Consider the following 26,886-nt stretch of genomic DNA (forward strand, 5'->3'; position numbering starts at 1 on the left):
TCCACCTTTCAAAAATCTCACGCAGGTACATTGTGAGAGAGTCTTGCATTTTTAATGAACACAAATTATGTTTACACATATCCAAATTTCCAAGAGAGGACACAGTTGTGTTTGATACATGAGCACCCTGGCTCCAAAATTAATTAAAAATCGAGTAACATCGTGTATTTGACATTATTATGCATCATCTACTAATTGGCAAAATGATGTTCCATTCAGATGGTAACAGTGACACTGCTGATTTAGTGCCTAATTATACAGTTGTGCTGTAAACAAGTTATTGAGGCAGTATATTAATTAATTCTTTTTTTCAATAAACAAACTAAAATAATTTTCCTTTTTTTAGTCATCAGGATATTTTAACATTTAAAAATAAATTCTTCAAAAATATATAAATAAATTCTCCTTTTATAATTCTGTGTTTGATTCTTAAATCTTTCAGTACAGAACAAGACAGACTTTTCCTCTGAATTTTTTCTGACAAAGTAAGATGTTCTCCTTTCAAGGATGTGATCGAGGGGACTCCCTGTGTTTAACTCTAAGACTCTAAGGCTCTGTGATAGTATGTTCCAGACACTGAGCATTTTTATGAATTAGAAAAAAATTGTGTATTGAGTATATTTTCTATGCTGTATATTATATCCCCATGACTTATTTTGTAACTAGAAGTTTGTACCCCTTAATCCCCTACACTTATTTTGCCCACTCCCCCATTCCTCTCCCCTCTGGTATCCAGTAGTTCGTTTCTTGTATCTATGAGTCTGTTTCTGTTTAGTTTTATTTGTTCATTTGTTTTGTTTTTTAGATTCCACATATAAATGAAACCATACAGTATTTGTCTTTGTCTGACATCTCCCTTAGCTTAACACCCTCTAGATCCACCCACGTTGTTGCAAATGTCATAAGATTTCATCAATTTTTAGGGCTGAGTAATATTCAATTATATATATATATATATATATATATATATATATATATATATAGCATGTCTTCTTTCTTGATTCATCTATTGATGGACACTTGGGTTGTTCTGTATCTTGTTTATTGTAAATAATGCTGCAATGAACATAGGGGTGTATCTCTTCAAATTAGTGTTTTTGTATTCTTTGGATAAATATCCAGAAGAAGAATTGCTGGATCATATGGCAGTTCTATTTTTAATTTTTTGAGGAAACTCCACACTGTTTTCCATACAGGTTGCATCAACTTACATTCCACCAACAGTGTATGAGAGTTCCCTTTTCTCCATATCCTCATCAACACTTGTTTTTTGTGCTCTTTTTGATGATAACCATTCTGACAGGTGTGAGGTGGCATCTCATTGTGGTTTTTATTTGCATTTCCCTCATGATTAGTGATGTTGAGCATGTTTTCATGTGCCTGTTGACCATGTGTATGTCTTCTTTGGAAAAATGTCTATTGAAGTCTCCTGATTATTTTTTAAGCAGGTTGTTTGGGGCTTTTTTTTTTTTTTGATATTAAGTTGTGTGAGTTCTTTATGTATTTTGGATATTAACCCCTTATCAGATATGTGATTAGCACATATCTTCTATTCCGCAGATTACCTTTTTGTTTTATTGATGGCTTCCTTCACTCTGCGAAAGCTTTTTACTTTGATGTAATCCTATTTGTTTATTCTCACTTTTGTTTCCCTTGCCCAAGGAGATTGATCCAAAAAAATGTTGCTAAGACCGATGTCAAAGAGCTGACTGCCAATGTTTTCTTCTAGGAGTTTTATGGTTTCAGGTCTTACATTCAAGCCTTTAATCCATTTTGAGTATATTTTTGCATAGGTGTAAGATAGCGCTTCAGTTTCATTCTTTTACGTGTAGCTGTCTAGTTTTCCCAGCATCATTTATTGAAGAGATTGTCTTTTCCCCAGTGTGTATTCTCGTCTCCTTTGTCATAGATTAATTGATCATGTATGCACGGGTTTATTTCTGGACTCTCTATTCTATTCCATTGATCTATGTGTCTGTTTTCATGCCAGTACCACACTGCTTTGACTACTATAACTTTGTGCTATAGTTTGAAATCAGGGATTGTGATACCTCCAGCTTTGTTCTTTTTTCTCAAGATTGCTTTGGTTATTCAAGGTCTTTTGTGGTTCCATACAAATTTTAGGATTCTTTGTTCTAGTTCTGTAAGAAATGCCATAGGTATTTTGATAGAGATTGCAATGAATCTGTAGGCTGATAGGATGGACATTTTCTCACTGTTAATTCTTCCAATCCATGACCACAGTATATCTTTCCATTCATTTGTGTTGTCTTCAGTTTCTTTCGTCAATGTCTTATAGTTTTCAGAGTATAGGTCTTTCACTTCCTTGGTTAAATTTATTCCTAGGTATGTTATCCTTTTTGATGCAATTGTAAATGGGATTTTTCTTTCTGATAACTTGTTATTAGTGTATAGAAATGCAATCAATTTCTGTATATTAATTCTGTATTCTGCAACTTTACTGAATTTGTTTGTTGGTTCTAATAGTGCTTTGGTAGAGTCTTTAGGGTTTTCTATATATGGTAGCATACCATCTGCAAGTAGGGACAGTTTTACTTCTTCCTTTCCTATTTGGATGCCTTTTATTTCTTTATCTTGTCTAATTGCTGTGGCTAGGACTTCCAATACCATGTTGCATAAAAGTGACAAGAGTGGCCATCCCTGTCTTGGTTATGATCTTAGAGAAAAAGCTTTCAGCTTTTTACCATTGAGTATAATGTTAGTTGTGGATTTTATTTGTCATATATGGCCTTTATTATATTGAGGTAAATTCCTTCTAGTCCACTTTGTTGAGAATTTTTATAAAGGGATGTTGAATTTTGCCAAATGCTTTTTCTACATCTGTTGAGATGATCATATGATTTTTATCATTCATTTTGTTAATATGGTATATGATGTTGATTGATTTGCCATGTTGAACTATCCTTGTATCCCTGGAATTTATCCCACCTGATTATAGTATATGACCCTTTAAACGTATTATTGAATTTGGTTTGCTAATATTTTGTTGAGGATTTTTGCATCCATGTTTATCAGGTATACTGGCCTGTAATTTTCTTTTTTTGTGATGTCTTTGTCTGGTTTTGGTATTAGGGTAACACTGGCCTTGTAAAATGAGTTGGAAGTGTTCCTTCCTCTTTAATTTTCTGGAATAAGTTGAGAAGGATAAGTATTAACTCCTCTTTAAATGTTTGGTACACTTGATCTGTGAAACTCTCTAGTCCTGGACTTTTGTTTTTGGGGAGTTTTTAAATTACTGTTAAATTTCATTACTTGTATTCACTCTACTCAGATTTTCTGTTTCTTTGTGATTCAGTCTGGACAGATTGTGTCTATCTAGGAATTTATCAATTTCTTATAGGTTTTCCAAGCTTTTGGTGTATAATTATTCATAGTAGTCTTATGATCGTTTGTATTTCTGTGGTATCAGTTGTAACTTCTCCTCTTTCATTTCTGATTTTATTTGTTTAAGCTCTCTCTTTTTTTCTTGTTAAGTCTGGCTAACAGTTTATAAATTTGGTTTATTTTTTCAAAGAACTAGCTTTTAGTTTCATTGGTATTTTCTATGGTATTGGGATGATTAAATATCTTAGATATATAAGGAAATTATTTTGTTATATATAACTATTCTTTGCAAAGTTTCCAATATTCTGGGTAATAAATTTCCTTCTTTTATTTAATTTTCAAATGAACTATACTAAACCTAAAACCATATTAGGAAGAATTGTCTTTTATGATACAAAAAAAAAAAAAAAAGACACCCTTCAGTATGATTTGGAGCCTCAGGAAAATGATTATAAATACCAAGTCTCATTATGCTACTGAAACAAGCGTATCAATGGCCAACAGAAGGTGACGTATAAACTTTACTGTAAAACCTTTAGTGTTAGAGTCAGCTCTTCCCAAAGCTACCATAATATAAATTAGCCGTAAACAAATAACCTGAAATTAAAGCTCATATTCATCATCATGGACCACACTTGGAGATTCTCATCCAGTTGGTGTATGGTAGGGCCTGGGAATTTCTATATTTACACATACACCAATCTCTTGCTCATTTAGGTTAAGATCAACTTTTATGGAGAATGCTGGTGCACAAGTCTACAAGTCTCGGTTCAATCCTTGCTCCATCTGAAACAATCAGGTAACATTCCGGTCTTCCATTTTCTTCTCTGTAAAAAGAAGGACTCCCCTCTCAGCTGTAACTTCTAGAATGATTTAATTTAAGATATTGCTGTCCAATATGTTATTTTTCCAGCCCAAATCCTATGATAAAAATACTAACATTATCTTTAGTTTAAAAAAATATTTATTGACATTTGACAGTTTTGCACACGTTACTGAAGGAGTTTGAATATGTTAAACTAAGCCCGCAACGACAATGATCCTTCATTTAAGTGGCTGAAAAAGAGTGTGAACTTTGTGAGCCACATGGAGTGAGCAAATCAAATGTCACATGGATGTGAAAGTTCCCGAGTGGAACAAAGAGGATCCATCGAAAAGAGCTTAAAAAGGTGTGATTTCTGAGCCAGGTTTCACTTGTATTCTGCTGTTCAATGAACCAATTGATGTTTAATTAGTGCTTCTGTTAAATGAGTTTAGGATTTACCTCATTTGCATGGGGAAGAATTTATACTATTGCTCAATGAAGCTGCAGCTAGGTCAGAGTTGAGAAAAAGATGGAAATATATGGCTGACTGCACCAACAGAGTCTCAATCAATTCTTGGCTACAACATGTTAATGAAACAAGCAGCAATTAATTTGCATCTACAAATCTGCAGATTCTCTATTGGATTTTGGCTAGAAAATAGATGAGATGAGAGGACAGCTTCTGAAAAACTCTTATTTTTGACGTGCCTGCTTAACTATAATCATCTCTTATTGAACACACTATTCACGAGAAAATGCACCTCACTTTGAGCACATAAAAATGTGAAAATGAGAGCCACTTGTTTACTGCCTCTGATTTTGGGACAAAAATGCTACAAGATCCATAAAAATACTTCTTATTTGTTTTCTTTAAGAATTATACCATAAAGGATCTTCCGCGTTTGTAGAAGACATTGATCTCTTACCTGATGCTTTGGTTCTTAACAATTCTGATGGTTTACTTGGTTCTCCAATCCCAATGTTGTTCCCAGCAACAACACGAAATTCATATTCGACCCAAGGACTCAAACCAACCACTGTTGCATTGTATGTCTTACCATTGAGAATTTCTGGAACTAAAGAGAAGAGGACACTTCAGGCACCTAAATTGGCAGTAGCTAAAATTAATCAATCAAGAAAGCAATCAAAGAAATACATCATCTGTTTTAAAAAATTATCCAAAATATTTATGTCGCATACCTGTAGAAACAGCTTGCCAACCCACAGAAAATGGTGTCCGAGCTTGAACCGTAAATATTTGAATGGGACTGTTATTATCTGAACCTGGTCTCCAGCTTAGTTGAGAAGTAGTACTGGAGATATGTTCCACTCTCACATCATCAGGGGGACCTGGGGGACCTTGAAAAATACGTTTTATGATGACTATATTAGAAATTATTAAATGCATTGACTTGGGACACAGGTAGTTTATTTTTGCCTATTATGCTTAGAAAATAAAATATTGAGCATAATGTATTTGTAGCACTTTTGAGATAAAGTTCTATTAATTCAGCTTACATAGTGAGAGATTAATTAGAAATGTTTCCTTTGCCAGTGATGGGATGGTTAAATGTTATTTGATAGGGAGCTAATCTAAAAAATTGAGACTCACTCTTATCCGTTCCTCTTACAAAAGCTTACTTAAGTAAACGTAACCAATATGGAGAACTACAGAAACATGTGACTTTGACCCTGCTCTGACAAGAATGGTTTATTATAAATAGAGGCATGTCTAAGTTTTAGGGACTGACACTGCTGGCTGAGGCTGACCATTCCTTAGAAAGAGACACAACCTATTCAATTTAATATCCATATCCATACTACCCATACCCTGGAGTCTTGAAGTTTAGAAAATAAAAAATCTATATATCTCATCTCTTTATCATAATGTGGTTACACAAAGATCTACCATTTACATATTCACATTTTTGACTGTGAATAAACAATGTGCTCATTTATTTTCACCATTTATGCTTACCTCTAACAATGATATCAGCCGCAGCAGATAAACTTTCTAGAGTTGTTTTTACTGTGCATAGATATTTTCCAGAATGATTTAACTGAATATTCCTTATCATCAAATCCCCAACAGATTCCTGCATATAGAAAGGGAAAAAAGGGATGAAAACATAGTTATAGCCAGCAGGTCCTATTTTTTTACGACTGGATAAATACTTAATGTGAAACACTTCTGAAATTAGGAGATACACTAGTATCATTGTAGTTTCTCATATTTGATCCCTTTTATTATTCCCTTTATGATAAATGCATCTGGAACACAAACATTTCTACAAAAAACATAAAACAAAATAAAAACAGATGCAGCTTCATAAACACACAGTGATTATCCATGCAAATAAAGATGGGGAGAAGAATTATGAAAGATGTTGATTTACGCAAAAGACTTGATTCATTTTATTAAGCACTTAAAAATTTCAGCAACTTACTCCTCCAATCCTTTCAAAATGAGCCACTCCTTTTTTTAAGTCTATGACATCTCCATTGAAAGACCACACAAATACAACTTCAATGGAGGGGTCATGGGACACCTGGCATGGTAGGACTATACTCTCGCCAACTGTAACATCCATTTTGGAAGGTGGAAGGGTAATAATAGTCCTCTCTGTTGAGAAAAAATATTATTATTACAAAAACTTATAAAATACTGGTATATGGCTATAAAACACATACTTTGAATGGTTTTGTAATTGTTTGAAGTTGTATAAATACCACCTGGAGTTCTACTATATTTAATATGAAAAATTTTATTCCCTTTTTTCAAATATTTCTGCATTAATTAGTGTAGCTTATACTTGTGATAAAATTAAAGACAATTTTATTCATTCTTTATATAAAAATAGTTTATAAAAAACTGTAAACCTCAAAAGACAATATTCTATACATAGAGAATATACCACATCATTTTTATTTTAAAATTCCAGCCAAACCATTACAATTCATACACAGGTTATAGCTCTAAATAGTTTATGCTATTTTCATACACTATGAGACAAATTATGTTTCTAAGGTCATAACTATGGTAGTTTATGTAGAGATTTATATCATAAGCTTATATTTATGTGTGAATACAAGATATTTATGCTATGTCTGACATAGTGGTGATAACAATTTTCCGTTTTAGCTAAAGGTGCAACATGAACAGGAGAAAAGTACATTTTTCCTTTTTCATGCAGGTTTTGCAATGTTAGGATATATATCTATCATAAAAACCCTCTCTATAGAAATATCAGTCTCGATGTCAAACTTCATTCTACAAGTCCTAGCATTTCATTGATCAAACTTTCTAAGGGAAATTCCAAATGTCTTCCAGTTGGACTCAAGAATCCTCTATTTTTCTGATTAAAGGAGACTCATGGTGGTAGATCATTTTTAACTACTTTTTTAACAATAAAATAAACAGTTTCAATTTTAGAGTGCTAAGAATTGACCAAAACGGCAATTCAGCAACCATAAAAAACCCTTGGACATATATTGAATTTAGATATGCATTAACTGAAATAAACACATTTCAAGGAATTTACATTTAAGAATTACTGGTCTGGGTAAATTATAGTGAAAAAGTATCGTACATAAAGAAATTTCAAAACAGTGAAATTTTGTACGTAGACAAGTTTCAAACAGTGAAATGAGCCAAAGAAAACAAATACGAAAATACTAATTTGAAAAGATATATGCGCCCCTATGTTCATTGCAATATTATTTACAATAGCCAAGATATGGACAGAATCTGAAACTCCATCGGTAGATGAATGGGTAAAGAAGACATATATACATATATGTGTGTGTGTGTGTATACATATATATATACACGTATATATATATGTATATATACAATACAATATTTTTAAAGCAAAATGCTTTATATTTAACACCTTTTGTTTTAGGTGTACAGCATAGTGATTCGACATTTATATACATTATGAAATGATCACTTTGATGAGACTAATGACCATCTATTATCATACAAAGTTATTACAATATTGTTGACTATATTCCCTATGCTGAACATTACATCCCCATGACATTTATTTTATGACTGGAAGTTTGTACCTCTTAATCCTGTTGTTATTGTTTTTTATTGAAGTACAGTTGACATACAATATTATAAGATGTAATAGGGTAATAGTGACACATGAATAACAACATAAACTTACAAACTGCAAAAAAATATATTTTTGGTGTCAATTTTATATAATGCATTAAATAATATTTTATTAAAGTTATATCTTGATTATTGTAAGACATATGCGCCCCTATGTTCATTTGCAATATTATTCACAATAGCCAAGATATGGACAGAATCTAAAACTCCGTCGGTAGAAATATGTGTATTATATTTTATAATGTTTCTGCAAATTTATTTGTTAGGTTATTGGAATTTATGTTTTAAGCAACTTCATTTTCAGTTGATGTAACTGACATCAGTCACTCATGGCAAATTCAAAATCACAAATACGTTTTGATAATGTTGGACCTTGCAAAGGATCTTTCTGCTAGTACAACTGTTGAATTGTTAAGGGTATTTTATAGGTTGTGGCAACATTGGAATAAATTTCTGATACATTATTTTGAAATACGTGTTTTGGAACATCCAGAGCTGATGGTTCTCATGGAACAATTTTTTTCTAAAAAGATTTAACTCTTCCCACAAATCAATTTTGTGTAAGTCTGAACTAAATTTTAAACGTAAATTTAGACAATGGAAATGTTCTTCTGACATATCCTGTAACTTGTGGAGCTTGTACGGGAAACTGAAAGTGGCTTAATGATTTCTGTATAATACAAAATGCCTCTTTATACATTCTATTGCAGTATCTTCAATTACAAGGAAACACTCGTTAACATTTAGTTCACTGGCAGCTTCATATGAAGATAGTGTTTTTTTTCATTGAATGGAATAATCTTTAAATTTAATTTCTATTTTTAAGCCTCTGGATATTAGCCTTGCAATGTTGCACAGATTTTCAAAACCATGTATACTAAACTCTTTGAAGAATTAGAATAACTCTGTGATATGCCTTATTGTGGATGCCACGTGTAGGCTGTTATTTTGTAATACTCTAAGGCAAAGTTTACCACCTGAGCATTGACAATTCCTGTCCTGGTGCCAAGACTGAAGAGCTAATATTTCTGCAAATGTCACATGGACATCCTGTGGGGACAGATGGACAAGCTGACCTCTCACATTGGGTTCAGGCACTGACTGTTTTCTGAGTCTCTTATTCTCCTGTAGCCCTTGCTGCCACCCACTGAAGTTTCTGCGGCCGCTGCCACCATCAGTTCCACAGATCTGGCCCAAGGTCTTGATGTGCCCACCTCCTGAGGGCCTCAGCACTCTTGATTGCCACGAGGCATATGGGTGTACATGGTACCAACAGCTATACATGAACACCGCCTGCTTAGTGCACAGGCCTAAGCCCGTGTGTACATGGGCTGCTGCTGCTGAGCCATAAATGTGTGCGTGTGCTGCCACCCAGCTCATGCACAGGCTCCACTGTCCCAATAGATTTCACTTACAAAACACTAGGTCAGAGACAAAATAATTACGAATTTTAAGACAGTGACAGCAGAGGATTAGACCAAACGTGGGGCATTTCTCAAGACAGGATACTGTGCAACTGGGTTGCTCACCAATGGAGCGAGTCCTGGATGCTACATTGAGAAATGTAGGGGTTTTTTTGCTGAAGGAAAATGGCAAGCTTTGGAAATGTGAAGCAGAGGGAATGTTATAAAGACATACCAGTATCTGTAGGGTGAAAAAATTGATTATATTTAAAAAGAAGTAGCTTCTACGTGGGCAGACTTGTTATCCAAAAAATGAGGGATGCATGATAATCTGAGCATAGCTCCCACTGTGAGTACCCTTCTGTGTGGGTGTGGGGTACATGGACAAGAATACTTATAACTACTGTATCCTCTTCCCACACTACGTGCAGAACTGTCCTAATCCTGTGTAGGTGGCTCTCTAACTGCCACAAGGCTGCGATTGCTACACTAAAGAATTCACTTTTACAACCACGCACAGCTCCAGCCTGGACCTCTGAATACCCCACTGAGACAAAATCACTTACAGAGAAAGGGAGAGTTGTTCTTGAGCAGTAGAAACATACAAAATCTATGATGCTATTTTAGGGAAAGAACGAGGACTAGTCTTGTCCATTAACAAGTTCAGATTCCTCTTTTGTATACACTTTAACTTAAGAAACTCATATGAGAGAGGTTTTTTTCAAGCCACTCAAATTACTCTGAGGGAGTGGAGGGATGTATGTACACGTACCTCGTCTAATCCTTTCCTAGGAGCATGTATATACCAGTAGAGTAGGTGCAATAACATGAGGCTCATCATTAACACTGAAACACTTCTTAGTATTTATGGACAAATGAGGTCATTAGGGCCTGAATTATAACAAATTATAAGGGCAGAAATTTGACCATGCTAGACTCTATCATTTGTCAAAACTTGAAATTATTTAAGCCTCTTTCTCTGAAACTAAATAGAGCAAGAGTTACTCCTTTTCATTTCTTATGATTTTATTCTCCTTGCATATTCCTTATGTATTTGTAGAAATTCTAGCCCAATAGTTAAAAAATTTTAGCAGGAATTTCCTGGAGAACATTTTCAAATGTGAATTGTTCTGCTTCCACCAGAAATACCGAGTTAGTAGGTCTGTATGGTGAAGCTAGAATATGGATTTTTAACAGATTGCTTCTTCAGTTGATTTTGATGTAGTCAGTCCAGGACCACGTCTTAGGAAATACTGCTTCAGGTTTTGAAGTTTGAACCTGAAATTTCTATGTAAGAAAAATCCAAGCTATGAAAAATACATTGTCTGAAAGTCTCTAATGCTTAGAATCAGTAAAATGTTATGGTTAGTAACGCTTCAAAAAAATAAAGATGGACTTCCAAAGTTATTTAACTGTAATTAATTCTGTATACTATATCTACTTTTAGAGTTGCACAGTACGTTTTAGTATATTAAAAGCTCTGAGAATTCCTGGATTAAAGAAACTTTTTAAAGTTTATTCAATTCTAGACTTCCTACACTTAATAGATAGGGAACATATCCATGTAGTAAAATCAACTTTTAATGAATATTAAATAATAATAAAATAAAAATCCATTTTTAATCCATGTAATACCTCTTAATACAGCTTGGAATATAAGGGATTCTGAGAAACAATGTTTGGAAATACGACTTTCACGGTTCAAGAGGATCAGCACACAAACACACACACACATATACGTGTGTCTGTTTTTATTCAAAATACATACACATATATAAATACATATTTATGAGACAATCACATAAATTTGACCTCTAAATAATTTAGAAATGTTAATTTTTAAGATAAGAAAAGTGCGGGGCTGGCCCCGTGGCCGAGTGGTTAAGTTCGCGCGCTCCGCTGCAGGCGGCCCAGTGTTTCGTTAGTTCGAATCCTGGGCGCGGACATGGCACTGCTCATCAGACCACGCTGAGGCAGCGTCCCACATGCCACAACTAGAAGAACCCACAACGAAGAATACACAACTATGTACCGGGGGGCTTTGGGGAGAAAAAGGAAAAAATAAAATCTTTAAAAAAAACAAAAAAGATAAGAAAAGTGGTTTTATTGTTGTCTTAAAAACTGATTCCCTTATAATTTAAAGACACATTCTGAAATAATTACAGAAGAAATTATGATATTTGTGATTTGCCTCTAGATATTTGGGGTGGGTGTTGGGGAAGTAGGTGACAATATGGATGAAACAAGGTTGAATATGAACTGATGATTATCAACCCTAACCAATGAGTACTCGGGAGTTCCTTATACTATTTTCTCTACTTTCCTGTGTGTTTGTGATTTTCAATAATAATAAAAGAAAGACAGAAGGAAAATGATGGGGTAGTGAATATTTATCTACAGAATAGGGAGGGCTCATTCCCATTCAGGTTATAAAATGATGAGGACTGACTAGTTTTTGAAGATTATCCTAAATATGAATGACAAACGTTCACGAAGAGTTCATAAAATTACAGAATTTTAGTATTTGTCATTTTCAATCTATTTCAGGGAGATACAAATCATATGAAAACAGCTTGATCTAAGAATGCTACTCTTAAGAAGTAGAAAGGAAAAGTTTAATAAAATATGTAATGCTTTGGATGAATACTCTTATTCAAAATCACTTTGTCTTAAAGGCAATGATGTTTCCAGAACACATCTTTAGGTACAAAGCACCTCAGGAGATGTGAAAATTAGTATCAAAACTTTTTTCAGTATTATTTAGCATGATTTCTTTAAACACAAGTGGAATTTGTTCCTTCTATCAAAGGTCAGACACACTATTACATGACATGATCCCTAACTACATTTTTAGAAGTCAGGAGATGGCAATCCAATGTATAATTGGTCTTTCCTGACTATTTAGAAAATATTATTTTGATCACTTTTTGTTTGTTTATTTCTTTTGTTCCTTCAACTCATTGGAAATCTCCATCTGTGATAATCTTTCAGTGTCACTCTTCAGAATAATAAGTGCTCAGGTGTTTCTGAAATTATCGACTCATCTCAAAAGATGGACAAATGTATAAGAAAAATCACCAAACCTTTCTACCTCTGTACAAACATATGATTCTGCTTTCATTTGTCTATGATATGACAGGAAATGTTGCTAAGATACCGATATAAAGGAAACTAGTGTATAAAGAGCACTTCAAACAGGTGAAATAATTCTCTGATATTTTTCTCACTAGTTAACTTGTGAAGATTAGAAATAAATCCTTCTAAAATCTGGTCCTCTTCCTAATTCCTCAGAATCTCAAATTAGCCACCTGTTAACACATTAACTTTTTCCATTGCTCTTAAATTCTTCTATTTACATGCTTCAATCTGGGATAATATTCCTTCTAACTTTAGGAACTTTCATTGCATTTCTTTTAGTGCAGATTTGAAAATGATAGGTTCTCTGATGTTTTATTTGTGTAAAAGCATCTTTATTTCGCCTTCATTTGGGAGGATGTTTTTGCTGGGCCCGGAATTCTTACTGGTGTTGTCTTTCTGCCCATTGGAAAGGCCGTTCCGTTCCATTGTCTTCTGGATTCCCTTATCGCTGTTGCTGTGTCAACTGCCAGTCTCATTGCTATTCTTTGGAAGATAATGTATTTTTTTTAAATCAGCATGATTTTTCTTTCCTTTGGTTTCATGACTGTGTGCTTATTTAAATTTTCCTTTGTATTTATCCTAATTAAGGCTCATATAATTTCCTGAATAGGATGGCTGCTGTCATTTTCAGTTTTTTAAAGTCCGTGGCAAATATTTCTTCAAATATCACTCATTCCTCATTTTCTTATTCCCCTCTCTGCTCTTCTCTTCTATAAAACCAATCTATTTTGTTCTTAATTGTAGCTTTGTATTTTTCAGTTCTAGAACTTCCAATTGATTTTTAATACATGCCATTTCTCTTCTGAAAATTTCTATCTTGTCATCTACTTTTTAAACATATTAATCCCAATTAGTTAAAAACCCTTGTCTAATAACTTCTATATCCCTATCAGCTGAGACCTGTTGCTATTGTCTGATTTTTCTCTGGGTTTTGGTCATTTGGTCCTGGCTCCAGCTACTTCTGGTAACATTTTATTGAATGTCAGGTTCTGTAGATCAAAATGTGAAGGGTTTTATTTTGTTATATTTTGCCCAGAAGATTTATTTTTTTAAGCAAGCAATTGAAAAAGCTGAGTGCAGTTAGGAATTGATATGAATTGGGTCTGAATCTCAGTCATTTTAAGTACTGGTCAATTTTGTTCTTTTTTTTATTACTACAACATAGTTATTTAGGTTTCTTGATTCAAGATTGAGTTGTTTAGAGGATCTTATTCTATTTGGCTTATTCTGAGCCAAATTTTTGTCTTCCTTGCGATGTGAGGCTACCAAAATTTCTCCTTGACATATTTTCCATTTTCTGTTTGGTTTCTTGTTTTCCTGATTCCTACTGCTTAGGAATTGCCAAATACTGGAGAAGGAAAAACTTGGGAATATGGGGTTCATCTATCTGTGCCTTTCTCCAGAATATTGTCTCTCAAGTTACAAATGCCTAGGTTATTGTCAAAATTCCCTCAAACTACTATTTTTATTTATTTTTAAAAGATTTTAACAATATTTTAAAAAGATTTTTAACAATATTTTAACAAAAGGTTGATATCGGTGTGATAAAGCTGCTTCAACTAGTCAGGGCAGAAGTTTCTCCAATATTATTAATGTTTAATAATAGATTGTACGTAGAGTTGGAAATATTTAGGCCATTTATCAGCAGGTTTTTAGATAATAGCTTGAACAGTATGATAATTGATGTCAGTTGGAGAAAGAAGTGAGTATCACTTTAGACAGAAGTAGAAACTCTTAACATAGAAATATATTAATAGCTTATTCAATCTTTTATTCAAGACCATTTAATTAGTTTTGAACCGTTACCTTCTTCCAGGTGTACATAAGTATAATACTGAACAAACGAAACAACAGTGAACTAAGGAACCATGAGAGGATTTCCATCATAAGAGGCAAAAAATCTCATCTACATTTTAATAGGAACATTTTATCTTCTAGAAGGGAGACAAAGATGCAATCAAGACAAATACTTTTGAGGCTATGGGTGAGTTTCTCAACCTCAACATTGTTAACATTTTGGAGCAGATAATGTTTTGTTGCATGCATGTGTGGGGGGATTCACAGTGAGGTGGGGAGGCTGTGCTGTGAATTATAAGATATTTAGCAGCACCTTTGGCCTCTTCCCACTAGATGTCAGTACATCTCTCAGTTGTGACAACCAAAAATATCTCTACGCGTTGCCAAATGTCCCTTGGGAGACAAAATCAAGTTGGTTGAGCACCTCTGTGCTAGAGCAATACTCTGGGAAAGAGAGGGTGGTGGTTAAACTACAGTTTGGTAATTAAAGTGGTGGAAGTGATTAGATTCTGTAAGTATCTTGACACTGAGGTCATTTGTTAGACAATTTGATATGGATTTGAAAGAAAGAAAAAAGTAAAACTGACTACAAAGACTTGGCCTGAGCAACTGTTAGTATAGATTGTCATCAATATAGTGGGAAAAGGCTGCAGCCAGATCAAATCCAGGGAGTAAGAATTAGGGAGACAATATTAGAATGTAGTAAATTGGTAAGTAGAGATGACAAATTGGCAGTTGAATTTTGGGATTAGGGTAGATATTTGAACTGAGTGTACCAGTTTGGGAATTAGCTTATAGATGATATTTAAAATGATGAAATACCAAGTGAGTGGTAGTAGATATAATAGAGAACAAATTCAAAGACAAATCCCTGGCACACTCCAAATTGAGGAAATTGGTAGGATTAAGAGGAACAAGCAAAGGAAACTGAAAAGGAGTGACTCAAGAAGCAAAAGAAAAACCTGAGGAATATGATGCCCTCACAGCCAAATAAGGAAGGTATTTCAAGAAGGATGTGATCAACAGTCTCACATGTTAAGTAAGATGAGGACTGAGAACTGATCATGGTTACTAGTCACCTTGTTAAGAGCAGTTTTGATGAAATGGTAGGGAAAAAGCCTACTTTCATCAATTGAAAACAGAGTTGACCAGGACTGGAAAATCAAGCTCATATAGACTACTTTTCAAAACAGTTTTGCTATAAACGAGAATAGTCAAACACGACAGTAATTGGAGGGGAAGCAGGGTCAGAAAAGGACTTTTTTTCAAATGATGAAAGTAACAATATACAATTATGCTGATGGGAATGATGTGTTAGAGGGGGTAATAAAAATGAAAGAGACAGAGAAAGAACTGTTGGAGTGACATCCCTGAATCTGAGAGGGAATCATATCTGGTACACAAGTGGAAGATTTGAACTCATGACCTGTTATCTCCCAAATTGTGCTTTCTTGATTACTTGATAAATTTTGTTTAAACAAGAAATAACTAAAACTTGACTTTTTCTAAATATTAGTAGAGAAAAATAGTATCACAGTAAAAAACAGGATGTACAATATCTTGAAGAAGATAAGAGATTAAATAGTATTTATTTTCAGTTCTTTATAAATGTGTAATAAATGCTGCCAAAAAAATTTTTTTCTAAGACATAAATCTATCAAAACAGAGATCAAAAGGGGAGACATAATTTGAGAAACTGGAATGAAGTGGAATGATTTCTAGCTGAGTTGTCATAAAGCTCAATCCTATGCTGGCAGTGGGGAAAGCTAAGAAGAAAATTTATTTATTTAGCATTTCAACCCCTCCTTTTGGACCTTATGAATAGGAAGCAATTTGGTCTCTAGAGTGTTTTCCCATATCAACAGAAGACCAGCAAATTATGCTTCTGAGAGGATATGAAAAGAGAGTCTCTGAACTACCAGTCACCGAGCTTAGTTGAAGATGGGAGAGTCCTACTGAAAAAGCGAGAATTGAGGAAACACGTACATAGGGAGTGCTGAGATCCAATCTCATTAAGCTCTGAGGATGCCAGCTGCTGGGCCTTTTCTCTCCAGGCAGCAAACCAGGAGTGAGAGGTAGGGGTCAGCTGTCCTAATGATCTGATGAGCCCAAGAGAAAAGATCTAAATATAATGTCCTTAAGACTTTTCCAAGGAAATATTCCAGCCAGATCATCTTAATGTAAAGTCCAATAGGATCCTTAAGCCCTCAAACTTGATCAGAGCTTTCTAAAAGATTTTTACTACCCCATTCTTAAATACGAGCAGACAACTAAGATTCACAGAGTATCTTTGTACACCTCTTAATAAAGGATAAGGATTGGGGCTGGCCCCGTGGCCGAGTGGTTAAGTTCGCGCGCTGCGCTGCAGGTGGCCCAGTGTTTCGTTAGTTCGAATCCTGGGCGCGGACATGGCACTGCTCGTCATACCACGCTGAGGCAGCGTCCCACATGCCACAACTAGAGGAACCCACAACGAAGAATACACAACTATGTACCGGGGGGCGTTGGGGAGAAAAAGGAAAAAATAAAATCTTTAAAAAAAAAAATACATATTAAACAAAAAAAATAAATAAATAAAGGATAAGGATTAAAACAAAGAAAGAGAATAAAGTAGTTTGGGACAACAAGAGACCATGCAGGAAAAATAGCAAAAAGAAAAACTATCAGCAATATTTTTAGAGACAGAGAAAACAAGAGCAAGATATTATATAAAGGAACAGTCAGAAAATAAAAAGACACCTAAAATTTTTTAAAAATAGCAAAAACAAAAATTTAACAGAAGTTCTAGAAGATAAAGTTGAGAAAATCTCCCAGAAGGTAAAACAAAAAAGCTATAAAATGAATACTAGGAGGAAAAAACAAACAAAAAACATACATAATAACTGCATACATGTTCATAAACTATATCTATCTATCTAAATATACAAAATATAATAAACTACCTACACAGATGGATAGATACACACATACACACATACATACTTGTATATACTCATAGGGTACCAGTTTAGGAAATCTAACTGTCACATAATAGGGATTTAAGAAAAAGAAATGGAGGAAATTATTAAATTATTCAGGAAGATTATCCAGGATCAAGAAGTATGAGTTTCCAGCATGACAAAATTAATCAAATGCCTGGTATAAAGGTTGAAAATAGATTTACACCATGGCGCATCATCATGCAAGTGTGGAATCCTGGCAACAACAAACTTCTAGAAAGAGAGAGAGAGAGAAAGATGTCACAAACAACAGATCAAAAATCAAAGTGTTTTCCACTTTCAGAGCAGAGTAACATCTCCAAATTTCTGAAGAATAATGATTTCCAATCTAGAATTCTATTTCCAACTAAACCATCAATCAAATGTAAGCATAGAATAAAGATATTTTCAAACAAAAGAGATCTCAGAAAAATTGCCTGTCTCCTGAATTCTTTCTCAAAAAATTATTAGAAGATGCATTCTACCACAATGAGGGAGTATGTCAAGGCAGAGAAAGGCATGGTGTTTAGGCAGCGGCGCTCCCACGCACAAGGGCAGCCTGATATTGAAGGGAGACAATTGAGATGGCATTGAGGAATGAATTACTGTTAAGTCCTTAGGAAACTGAACAAACAAACAAAACAAGGAAATTACTAACTCTAGGGAAAGTAAACACAGGAAAATTAAAGCTAATACTCTGAAATAAACCCTGCACAGAGAAAACAAACAAACAAACAAACAAGGAAATCGGTGTGATAGAGTCTTGAATTCTCTACCTCCAGCAAGTCAGAAATGGAGGAATTTTTAATCTTTATTTAATATACTTTTCCTTTTTGTACATATACTTGCATAAAGTTAGGATGTTTTATATCCTCTTAGCCAAGTGCAAGATTACCTGCTCACATCTGTTTTACAGATTAAAATTTACGTGCAGCACATGGTATCAGATTCCACCACAGACAGAGTATAATTTAATTCCAATGCACAAAGTACCCAAGACCAATATTTTCCAGTTTACCTGCAGGTACCGTCTCCTATTTATCTTCCACTTTAATATTTAAATGATTTAGAACAAATACTAAAAAACTACCAAGAACCCCAGAGTAAATGAAACAAATGAAGAACCATCTAGAGAAAGTAATTGTCTAAAATCTGAGTTGTCTAAATGATGAATCATGCCTAAGCATTGTGCAGGGTAACACTGAAAAATTCCCTAGCAAGTAATAATGTAAAATGTAAACACGGATCTTCTATATTAACAAATAATAAAAACAGGGCCTGACATCTATTAAAAAGAGCGTGCACTGTAGATCTGCTTAATGAACTAGATTTGCCAACTACTCACTTTCAAAGCTGCTAATACATAATAGGCAATGACTATTTATGGCATTATATTTATATTTCTTATAGATAGGTAACGTTCACTCAGTCCTCCAATTGCCACTTCATGCAGGGCTGTAGTAAAACATCAGGGTGAAGAATTCTGTAGTTTTATAGGACACGGAATTAGGGAATTTTATTTTTAAATTCAAATGTTTTAAAATTTAAGTATTTTAAATATCTTTAAATTTAAAATTAAATTTTATTTTGCCTGGCTACAGGACCTAGTAGAAAGAGGATGTTTCCTTCTGAACATTGTTGGGGTGAGGGGTGACAAAATGAGAAAATAAAAGCCAAAAAAGGAAAATCAGATGAATTTGATTCATTTGATTAATTTTTCCCCTTCAGCACCTCACCTCCCATCCCATTCCTCTTTTGGACTTCAAAGAATTTCCTAACTGCTTCCTTGAGTATTCAGAGTCCATAGACTGAGAACAGAGCTTGCCTCTGAGGGTCTTTTATATCATAATGACACACATTATTCCTAAAAAATGGCACTAAAACATAAGTGACTGCTGTGCTGGTTTAGAAATAGAATGACCGAGAAAGTCGCATCAGAATGGAATCAAGAAAAAATTACTGAACTTTCAATTCCTCACCAAATACTCAGAGCACAAGTATGCACAAGTTTGGGAGGGAAATTGAAGACAGGAATACTTACAGTAGAAGATGCTTTTTTACTGCACAGACTAAGCCTACTGTTGGTTAAAGTTTTGTTTTGTTTTGTTCATTTTTAATAAAAACAGAAGGTAGATAGCTAGTGGTTTAAACCAAGCGAAAGAATTCAAATACTAAAGAGTATATACTGTATGATTGCATTTTTATGAAATCTATGCCAAAGACATTATAACAGTGGTTGCTCCTAGGAGTCGGTTTGGGGCAGAGATACATTAAGAAGGGACAAGATGGGAAGTTTTATAGGGCAATGGTAATGGTCTATGTCTTGGCAGAGTTTTGGGTTACACAGGCATATGAATTTGTCAAAATTCAGCAAAAGTACACAAGATTTACGTGTTTCATTATATGTAAAGTTTACTTCAAATGAAAAAGTGTATAAACAAATATTGAACTCTAATGTATGAAAGCTGAAATCTTTGGGGGAAGTACTAATATCTGCAAGTTACTATATTTTTATTCCCTCTGGACTTTAAACAATGTTAATGAAAGTGTCTCATATAGTTATTATCACACAAATTTACTGGAAGAGAAAAAAGAAGAAAAAAAAAGTTTTGCCACTTACTAACACAGGGACCTTGGGCAAGTAGTTTTAGCAATCTATGCCTCAGTCTTTCCTTGTGTAAATGGAGATAATGATTATCTGCTTCAAAGTGTTGTTCTGGGGTTCAATGAGATGGTATACATAAAGCACTTATCACAGTGCCTGGAACAGAGCATGTATTTAATAAACAGTAGTTAATAATGATAATAATAAAGAATACAATAGCAATAAAAGCAAAAACAGACCCTTCAAGATCTCCTGCTAGTTAGTGAGAGAGCTGGTTGATCTAATTCCAAAATCTGTACTTTTCACCATGTTAAGAAGTGGTATATACTCAACTGTCTGGCCTCTTCCACTTGGCAGAAACCACTATTTATACATCATTTATTTTTATTAAGAATAAGCAAAACAAAACTTTAATCAGTTATGTTTAACCTGTTCAGGGAAAACTATCTTGAACAATCAAAAAAAAAAAAAGATACAAATTTATAATTCATTAATACCTGTCTTTTACATTATATATTATACAATATACTTTAAAACATACTGCTGCTTAACATACTTGGAAATTTTATCTGAGTGATATGTGATACATATTTGAAAGAATATGGGCTAAATTGTTATGAAGATCAAAATAATATTGGCGTTGTTGAGTTTGTTTAAATGAATTTTTTTGTTTCTTTGTTTCCACATTTTTCCTTGAAGAGTTTATGGGATTCAAATCTCAAGAATTTACTTCGCTTTATTTTCAACATTAGAAGGAGAAAGAAAATTTCATTTCTAGCCAGTATAAAAATTCACTGTATATTTTTTCACCCTAAAAATACTTCCATTAGTAATTTTAAAATCAAAATCTTCTTTCTACTAAAATGCTTTAAATCATTCGTTGCAGAGAACTGGCGTATAGAATTAAACATTTGGGGGAAAATATTAACAGTAGTGGGAGACTTCTCCATAGTGGTTTTTTCAACTACTACAATATGACAACTGCATTCCAATGTGTCTTGTTATTTCTGTGAAATTGTACTTTTGGTTTTCTAAACAAAGCTGGACTTCTTGATAAAGCTGGGCTCAACACCTCAAATCCTTTAAACTACCTTTTTTGCCACAAAGCTTCCAATTATCTACCCATTTTGGAATGTCTCTTAGTAAATATAGAACCATATTAGTGAACACCCTCATTCTGCTAGAGAAAATGGACAGGCTACTCTCTATGCTGGTATAATAAAGACTTCTATCACAAAGAGTAAACAACTAAATGAGCAGCAATAAACTTAATTTGCACATTAGATATGCTTTTCCAAGTTCCGACATTTCAGTTGAAAATAATGCTGAGGCAATGAGGCCTATAATTGAACATCCAAAACTTCTCCAGTGGGGAAACAAAAACAAATGTTGCCTGCAAACAAGATCATTTTTATAGCCTGCTGTTACTCTGCTTTTTAATAATTTTCCAAATGCCAGATAAAATAATTTCCCCTTTTATGTGATTTTCATATACCTCTTAGTATATGTACACATCGTGATTTTAATCCAAGTCCTCCAAAATGAAGACACAAACTCTCCTTCCTTTTGATTTCCTGTTTGTGCCTATGGAACACGTCCTCAAATTACACTGGGCATCTTCCGAGTCTCTGGCAAGGCTGGTGCTAATTGCACTCCCAATGTTTGAATGGAAAATTGCTTCATCCTGCTGCATTAGCGAAATAGAAATTTCCGACATACAGTGCAGATAACTTCAGAATCCTCTTAATGTAGATAAGCCATATCAGCTTAAAACTAAGCTGGAAAATATCTTACACTTGTAACTATTATCTTTTTATGTGTTATCTAACAACAACTTTTCTTGCATGACTGAGGCTGATAAGTAAATTCAAAGAGAATGATTGTTTTATCAGCTTTACTGAAATTTCTCATTTGCTCCTTACCACTCTATTACCAGTAAGGTCACTATATGCTGATTTTGGTTTGAGAGATAAAATTATATTAGACTCTGTAATGATAATCAGATGAGCATTATAGTTGAGAAAATACACACACACACACACAAATATTAAATTATCTTAACAAACAGCCAAATGGCTACACTCATAATAGTGAAGAAAATGGTTGAATCAATGCATAGTACTATAATTCTTTCTCAGATTAAAGCTTCAGATTCGTAGATTGTAAAATAATTCCTTGGCAGTGATACCTTTTACATTTCTACATGAAAAGGAATTAGAGACAGTAGTTTAGTTAAGAGGATATGCTAATGATAGACTTATCTTAGAACTGTATTGGCACAGCAATCCCACAGTTTAATAAACATACATCACAGATCAATAATGTCACGTTTCTAAAGATGTTTTTATTTATACTGTAAACATTTTGTGTTCGTGTTATTTTTTAAATGTACATATTTGTGTTATTATGTATGTGTGTGTTTACTTATATTGCCTATTGTGGTTCTCAACAATGGCAAAGAAGTAAAAGATCACAAAATTCCCTTAAAATGAGATGTGGATATTTCATGAAGGTTAAAAATAATAAACACAATTTCCTTCCCGTTATTAGATATAAGTGAAAATAACTTGATATTTATGCATATTGAATAAGCACTTTTTGCATATGTAAATCATCCTCTGGTATTGTGATGAAAACACCAGAACAGTGTGTTCTCTCCATGAAGTCTTGGATTTTCACAAAGCTTTACATTTGCCCCCGCCCCAGCAGAGTAAGAAATTCTCTATTAGAAATAAATAGCTACAACACCCTAAAATAAGAGAAGTGACAGGATTTAGAAGTTTGTTATTTTCCTTCGATGCTTTTTATTACAAAGTATTCTAAGAAGCTTAAACCCTGAAAAACTGAAAACATTCAGATTTTAGAGCAAGGAATTCAGGATGGAATTTATCCCTGAGAAATAAGGAGTGTTAAGACAAGATCCTTTCACCATCAATAAATATTTATTGAACACCTATAGTTCTCAAGACTGTTCTAGGATTTGTGACATCTCTCCCTCATTTATGCTTCTTTTCTAGAGGAAGAGAAAGACAGAAAAAAAACTATAGATATAACAAATAAGTGAATTATATAGTTTGTAAGAAGATGAAAAGTACCACAGAAGAAGAAAGATTGAAAAAGATTAAGGTGACTAGAAATACAGATTGGGAAAATTTAATTTCAATAGTCCCAACAAAGAACACTAGAAATAAACAAAAGGCTATTTATTTATTTTTTAAACCAAGTAACTTTATTTAAACTAGTTTCTTACTTGTGGAGAAAATAGCGTACCTGGAGATTGTTTTATAAAATATCCCAGAATATAGATCAACTTGTTTCCATCCTAAGAACTAGGAACCTATCTAGCAAACACATTGCTATGACACATCTGAAACAACCAATAGCTATCTTGAGAACTAAGCACAGGCTAGCTGCTCCTGAGTTTCTCATATTTATTGTCTTCTCCTTCTGTTCCCCCCCCCCCCCGTTAATTACTAATAGTCAGTGTTATAGTGACAAAAGGCTTAAGAAACATTTGAGGAAGAGAAACCACTCATTCATCTCAATCTACTCATTAACTTTTTTTCTTAATCTCCGGGGTAAAAAGATCCCCATCATTGCAGGTTAGCAGCAAAACCATTGGTCCAGCTCGCTGATCACCAGTATTTTACAGAAACTTTCTTTGAGAAACTACATTTCTACAGCTGATATCTTCTATCCTTTATATTTCATATTTTAATTCCCCTGTACTTCCCCATACTTGGAAAAATTAACTGCAATGTCTTTTTATCTTCTGCCATACTTTAATTTTCTGCTGTAATAAAATGAGTGCATGCCACCTGCATCTTCCAATTTAAAGTGAAGTAATAAATCTTCTCTCTCTTTTTTTCTTAAAGGACATGTTATTTCTTCAAACATGAAGCATTTACACTTTTCAGTATATAGGTATTATCAAAAATTTTCTGGAGAAATGCCCTATCATTAAATATAGCCATAGCACATTCCTTGAAAATTAAGTCCATGTCTGTCTTAAAAATCAGATGACAATACAATCTTAAGGAATTGAAGTTTTTCGAAATATGCCACACGTTGGATTTTGACACGTTATATCAGTCAATTTTCCCCTGAGTATTTCAGACAATTGTCAGCATAATGTAATATGCTTGAAACAAAGTTGGCAGAAATATCTTCCAACAATAAAAGTGAGTGTTTATTTTCCTTGAGACATTTTAAGGGATAGTTGAAGTGTAGCTGTTCACTACTTTTTATTGGATATATTTATTTTTAATAGAATTGATGATAAAGCACCAATTGCTGAATTTAATCATTTGGGTTTAATTAGTTGCTCAAACCACTTTATCATGACAGTCATTTTTATCATCCGGGCAGTAATGAAATGATAAAAGTGACATGGCTTCCAGTAAACATACTAGTTTTATGAGCTGAGATTCAATAAAGTAGCAAAGATGGGGAATAGACACTTCCAGTACTAATTACATCCCTTGGTGATATATGTAGGTACATTTGGATTGAGTCTGAAGAATAGAGTATGCAGTTTTACCATCTCGAATTGTATGGGCTTATCTGTTTACTGTGATGGGAATATAATAATGACTCATATGGACACTAATATTTTAATTTTTTTCTCTTTGAAAAGAACTGCTTTTAAAGAGTATGCAAAAGAGACTGCATTTCACTAGTTATGTACTTAGAGTTACATAAATAAATGAACTGGTTATATACTTCACAGTCTTACGTCCAGGTAAAAATGTCATACAAAATGATAGTTTCTGAAGGAAATTTAACCAAGGAAAATATTATCCTCTAACTTTATCAAAATATGCATGGCCCCCTACACAAAGGCATTTATGAAAATTCAAATATTTTAGGTGTAGGTTTTAATTCTGTCTAATTACCCATATCCGCTAACAGCATTTCAACTGCCAAAGTATTCACGTCTACCATGCTATCTCACTGGCAAAGTGAACATGCTGTTAATGAATATGGGAACATAGCTCTTAAACAAATTGTGAAATCAAATATTTCACATATATTATATGATGCAGGTTTGACGGTGGGACAGAGGTCATGATATGCATACATATCTCTAATGTTCGTCAGACACAAATGAAGATAATAAAATACCTTTTACGACTAGGCTGCCAGTGTTCCTCGCAACACCAAACTGATTTGTAGCTATGCAAGTATATGATCCGGCATCTGACCTGGTAACGTTATATATCTTGAGGCTGCCATCCTCCAAGAGACTCACTCTAAAAAGAAAATATATAATTAAAGGAAGTAAGGCTCTTTAAAATTGATGTCTTAACCACTTATTTTCATTTTAAAACATTACTTAGACCATGGCTGTGTTTGATAATATGAATGTATTCCTTTCCTATTATTCTGTTCTTAATTGTGAGCACTCTCTGAATCCACATGTTAGAATAAATGGCATTTGCTTTTATTCTGATACAGCATCAATAATTATCATGCTATAACTTGAATTATCATTGTTGATTTCAACGCACATTAAAAACCAAATGAGTGCTTGATGCTACAATGGCCATTTGCTTGATTAATAACAAACGCAATTATTTATTGTGCATTTTGAAATGTCAATTCCCTGGTGAAAATTGAACTTGGCATTAGGGAAATACAAGCTAATTTTCACATTGTTTAGTCTGTGGCTTTATCAACCTGCTCTGATTTAGCACTTTCAGCCACCAAACAAAAGAGTTCTCGACTGACAATATTTGTCAGTGCTAATGAGTTGATGGAACCATCCGTATGGTTCCATAGCCAAAGGGGCCAGGTCCATCTTATATGGCCTATCCCATCACAAAGGAGAAGAGAGGAGAAGGAAAAATGAACACTTCATGAATCAGACTGAATTAAATGTTCCTAAAATAGGTACATTCATATAGTACACAATGGAAGGAGAACTATTTAAGAACTTCCAATTTTTCATCAAACAATCCCTGTTAAATTTTCTCTGAAACTCAGAAATAATCAAATGCAAACATCAGAATGTTGTTTTAATCAGGGGAAATATCAAGATTTTTTTTTTTACAAAATTACCGGCAAATGTTTTAATAAGGAGACAAAAAAAAGAGAAATTAAAGGCATGTACCCTATTTTATGTCTTATAAATTTAATTAAACACCTTTTAAAAACACAGCTCTAAAAACTAGTGGGTAGTCAGGATTGTACAAGAATATGTGATGAGAGGTAATTGGTAATGACGATAGTTTTAAAGGAAAGAAAGGCAAGACAATTGCCAAGCATGTCACATCCATTAACAATAACAAAACAGTATTTGTTTCTCAAATATATCACTGTTTCTAATATGCATATCATACAAAATGTAGCTAATATAATTAATTACCCAATTTGAAACACAGAGAATATCAGCCAACTGTAATTTGTATGAAACCAGCTGCTGGTGTTGGGTTTATTACTAGTGATGGGTTCCACATTCTGTCATCGTGAGTGCAAATGGCCACATCTGGGTTTAGAATGCTCCATGGCATGTAATCAGATTATTTTTTAAAGTCGTTATCTTGGAGTATTCCCCAACAGCAGATATTTGATATCTTATTTAATTTCCCAAATGTCTAGATTTCTTGATCCCAATTTACATTAACAATTTAATCATCCCATTATTGACACAGTAACAAAGCTATTCTAGTATGCAGCAAACTTCTGGCCAA

General features: G+C 33.7%; 1 protein-coding gene across 5 annotated transcripts in view; it reads right to left on the minus strand.

The window, feature by feature from the left end:
• Positions 1-26,886, minus strand: part of CNTN6 (contactin 6) — a 295,621-nt gene that overhangs the window by 23,359 nt on the left and 245,376 nt on the right. For all 5 annotated transcript variants that reach the window (XM_014731452.3, XM_070238578.1, XM_023620065.2 and 2 more), the window contains 5 exons: positions 25,319-25,446; positions 6,598-6,773; positions 6,129-6,246; positions 5,351-5,509; positions 5,077-5,226 (listed from right to left, as the gene is read on the minus strand). In XM_014731452.3, the coding sequence (XP_014586938.2) occupies positions 5,077-5,226; positions 5,351-5,509; positions 6,129-6,246; positions 6,598-6,773; positions 25,319-25,446 (731 nt within the window). The remainder of the gene's footprint in view (positions 1-5,076; positions 5,227-5,350; positions 5,510-6,128; positions 6,247-6,597; positions 6,774-25,318; positions 25,447-26,886) is intronic.

This window comes from Equus caballus, chromosome 16, assembly GCF_041296265.1.
Source record: "Equus caballus isolate H_3958 breed thoroughbred chromosome 16, TB-T2T, whole genome shotgun sequence".
In the NCBI taxonomy this organism is placed as follows: Eukaryota; Metazoa; Chordata; class Mammalia; order Perissodactyla; family Equidae; genus Equus; species Equus caballus.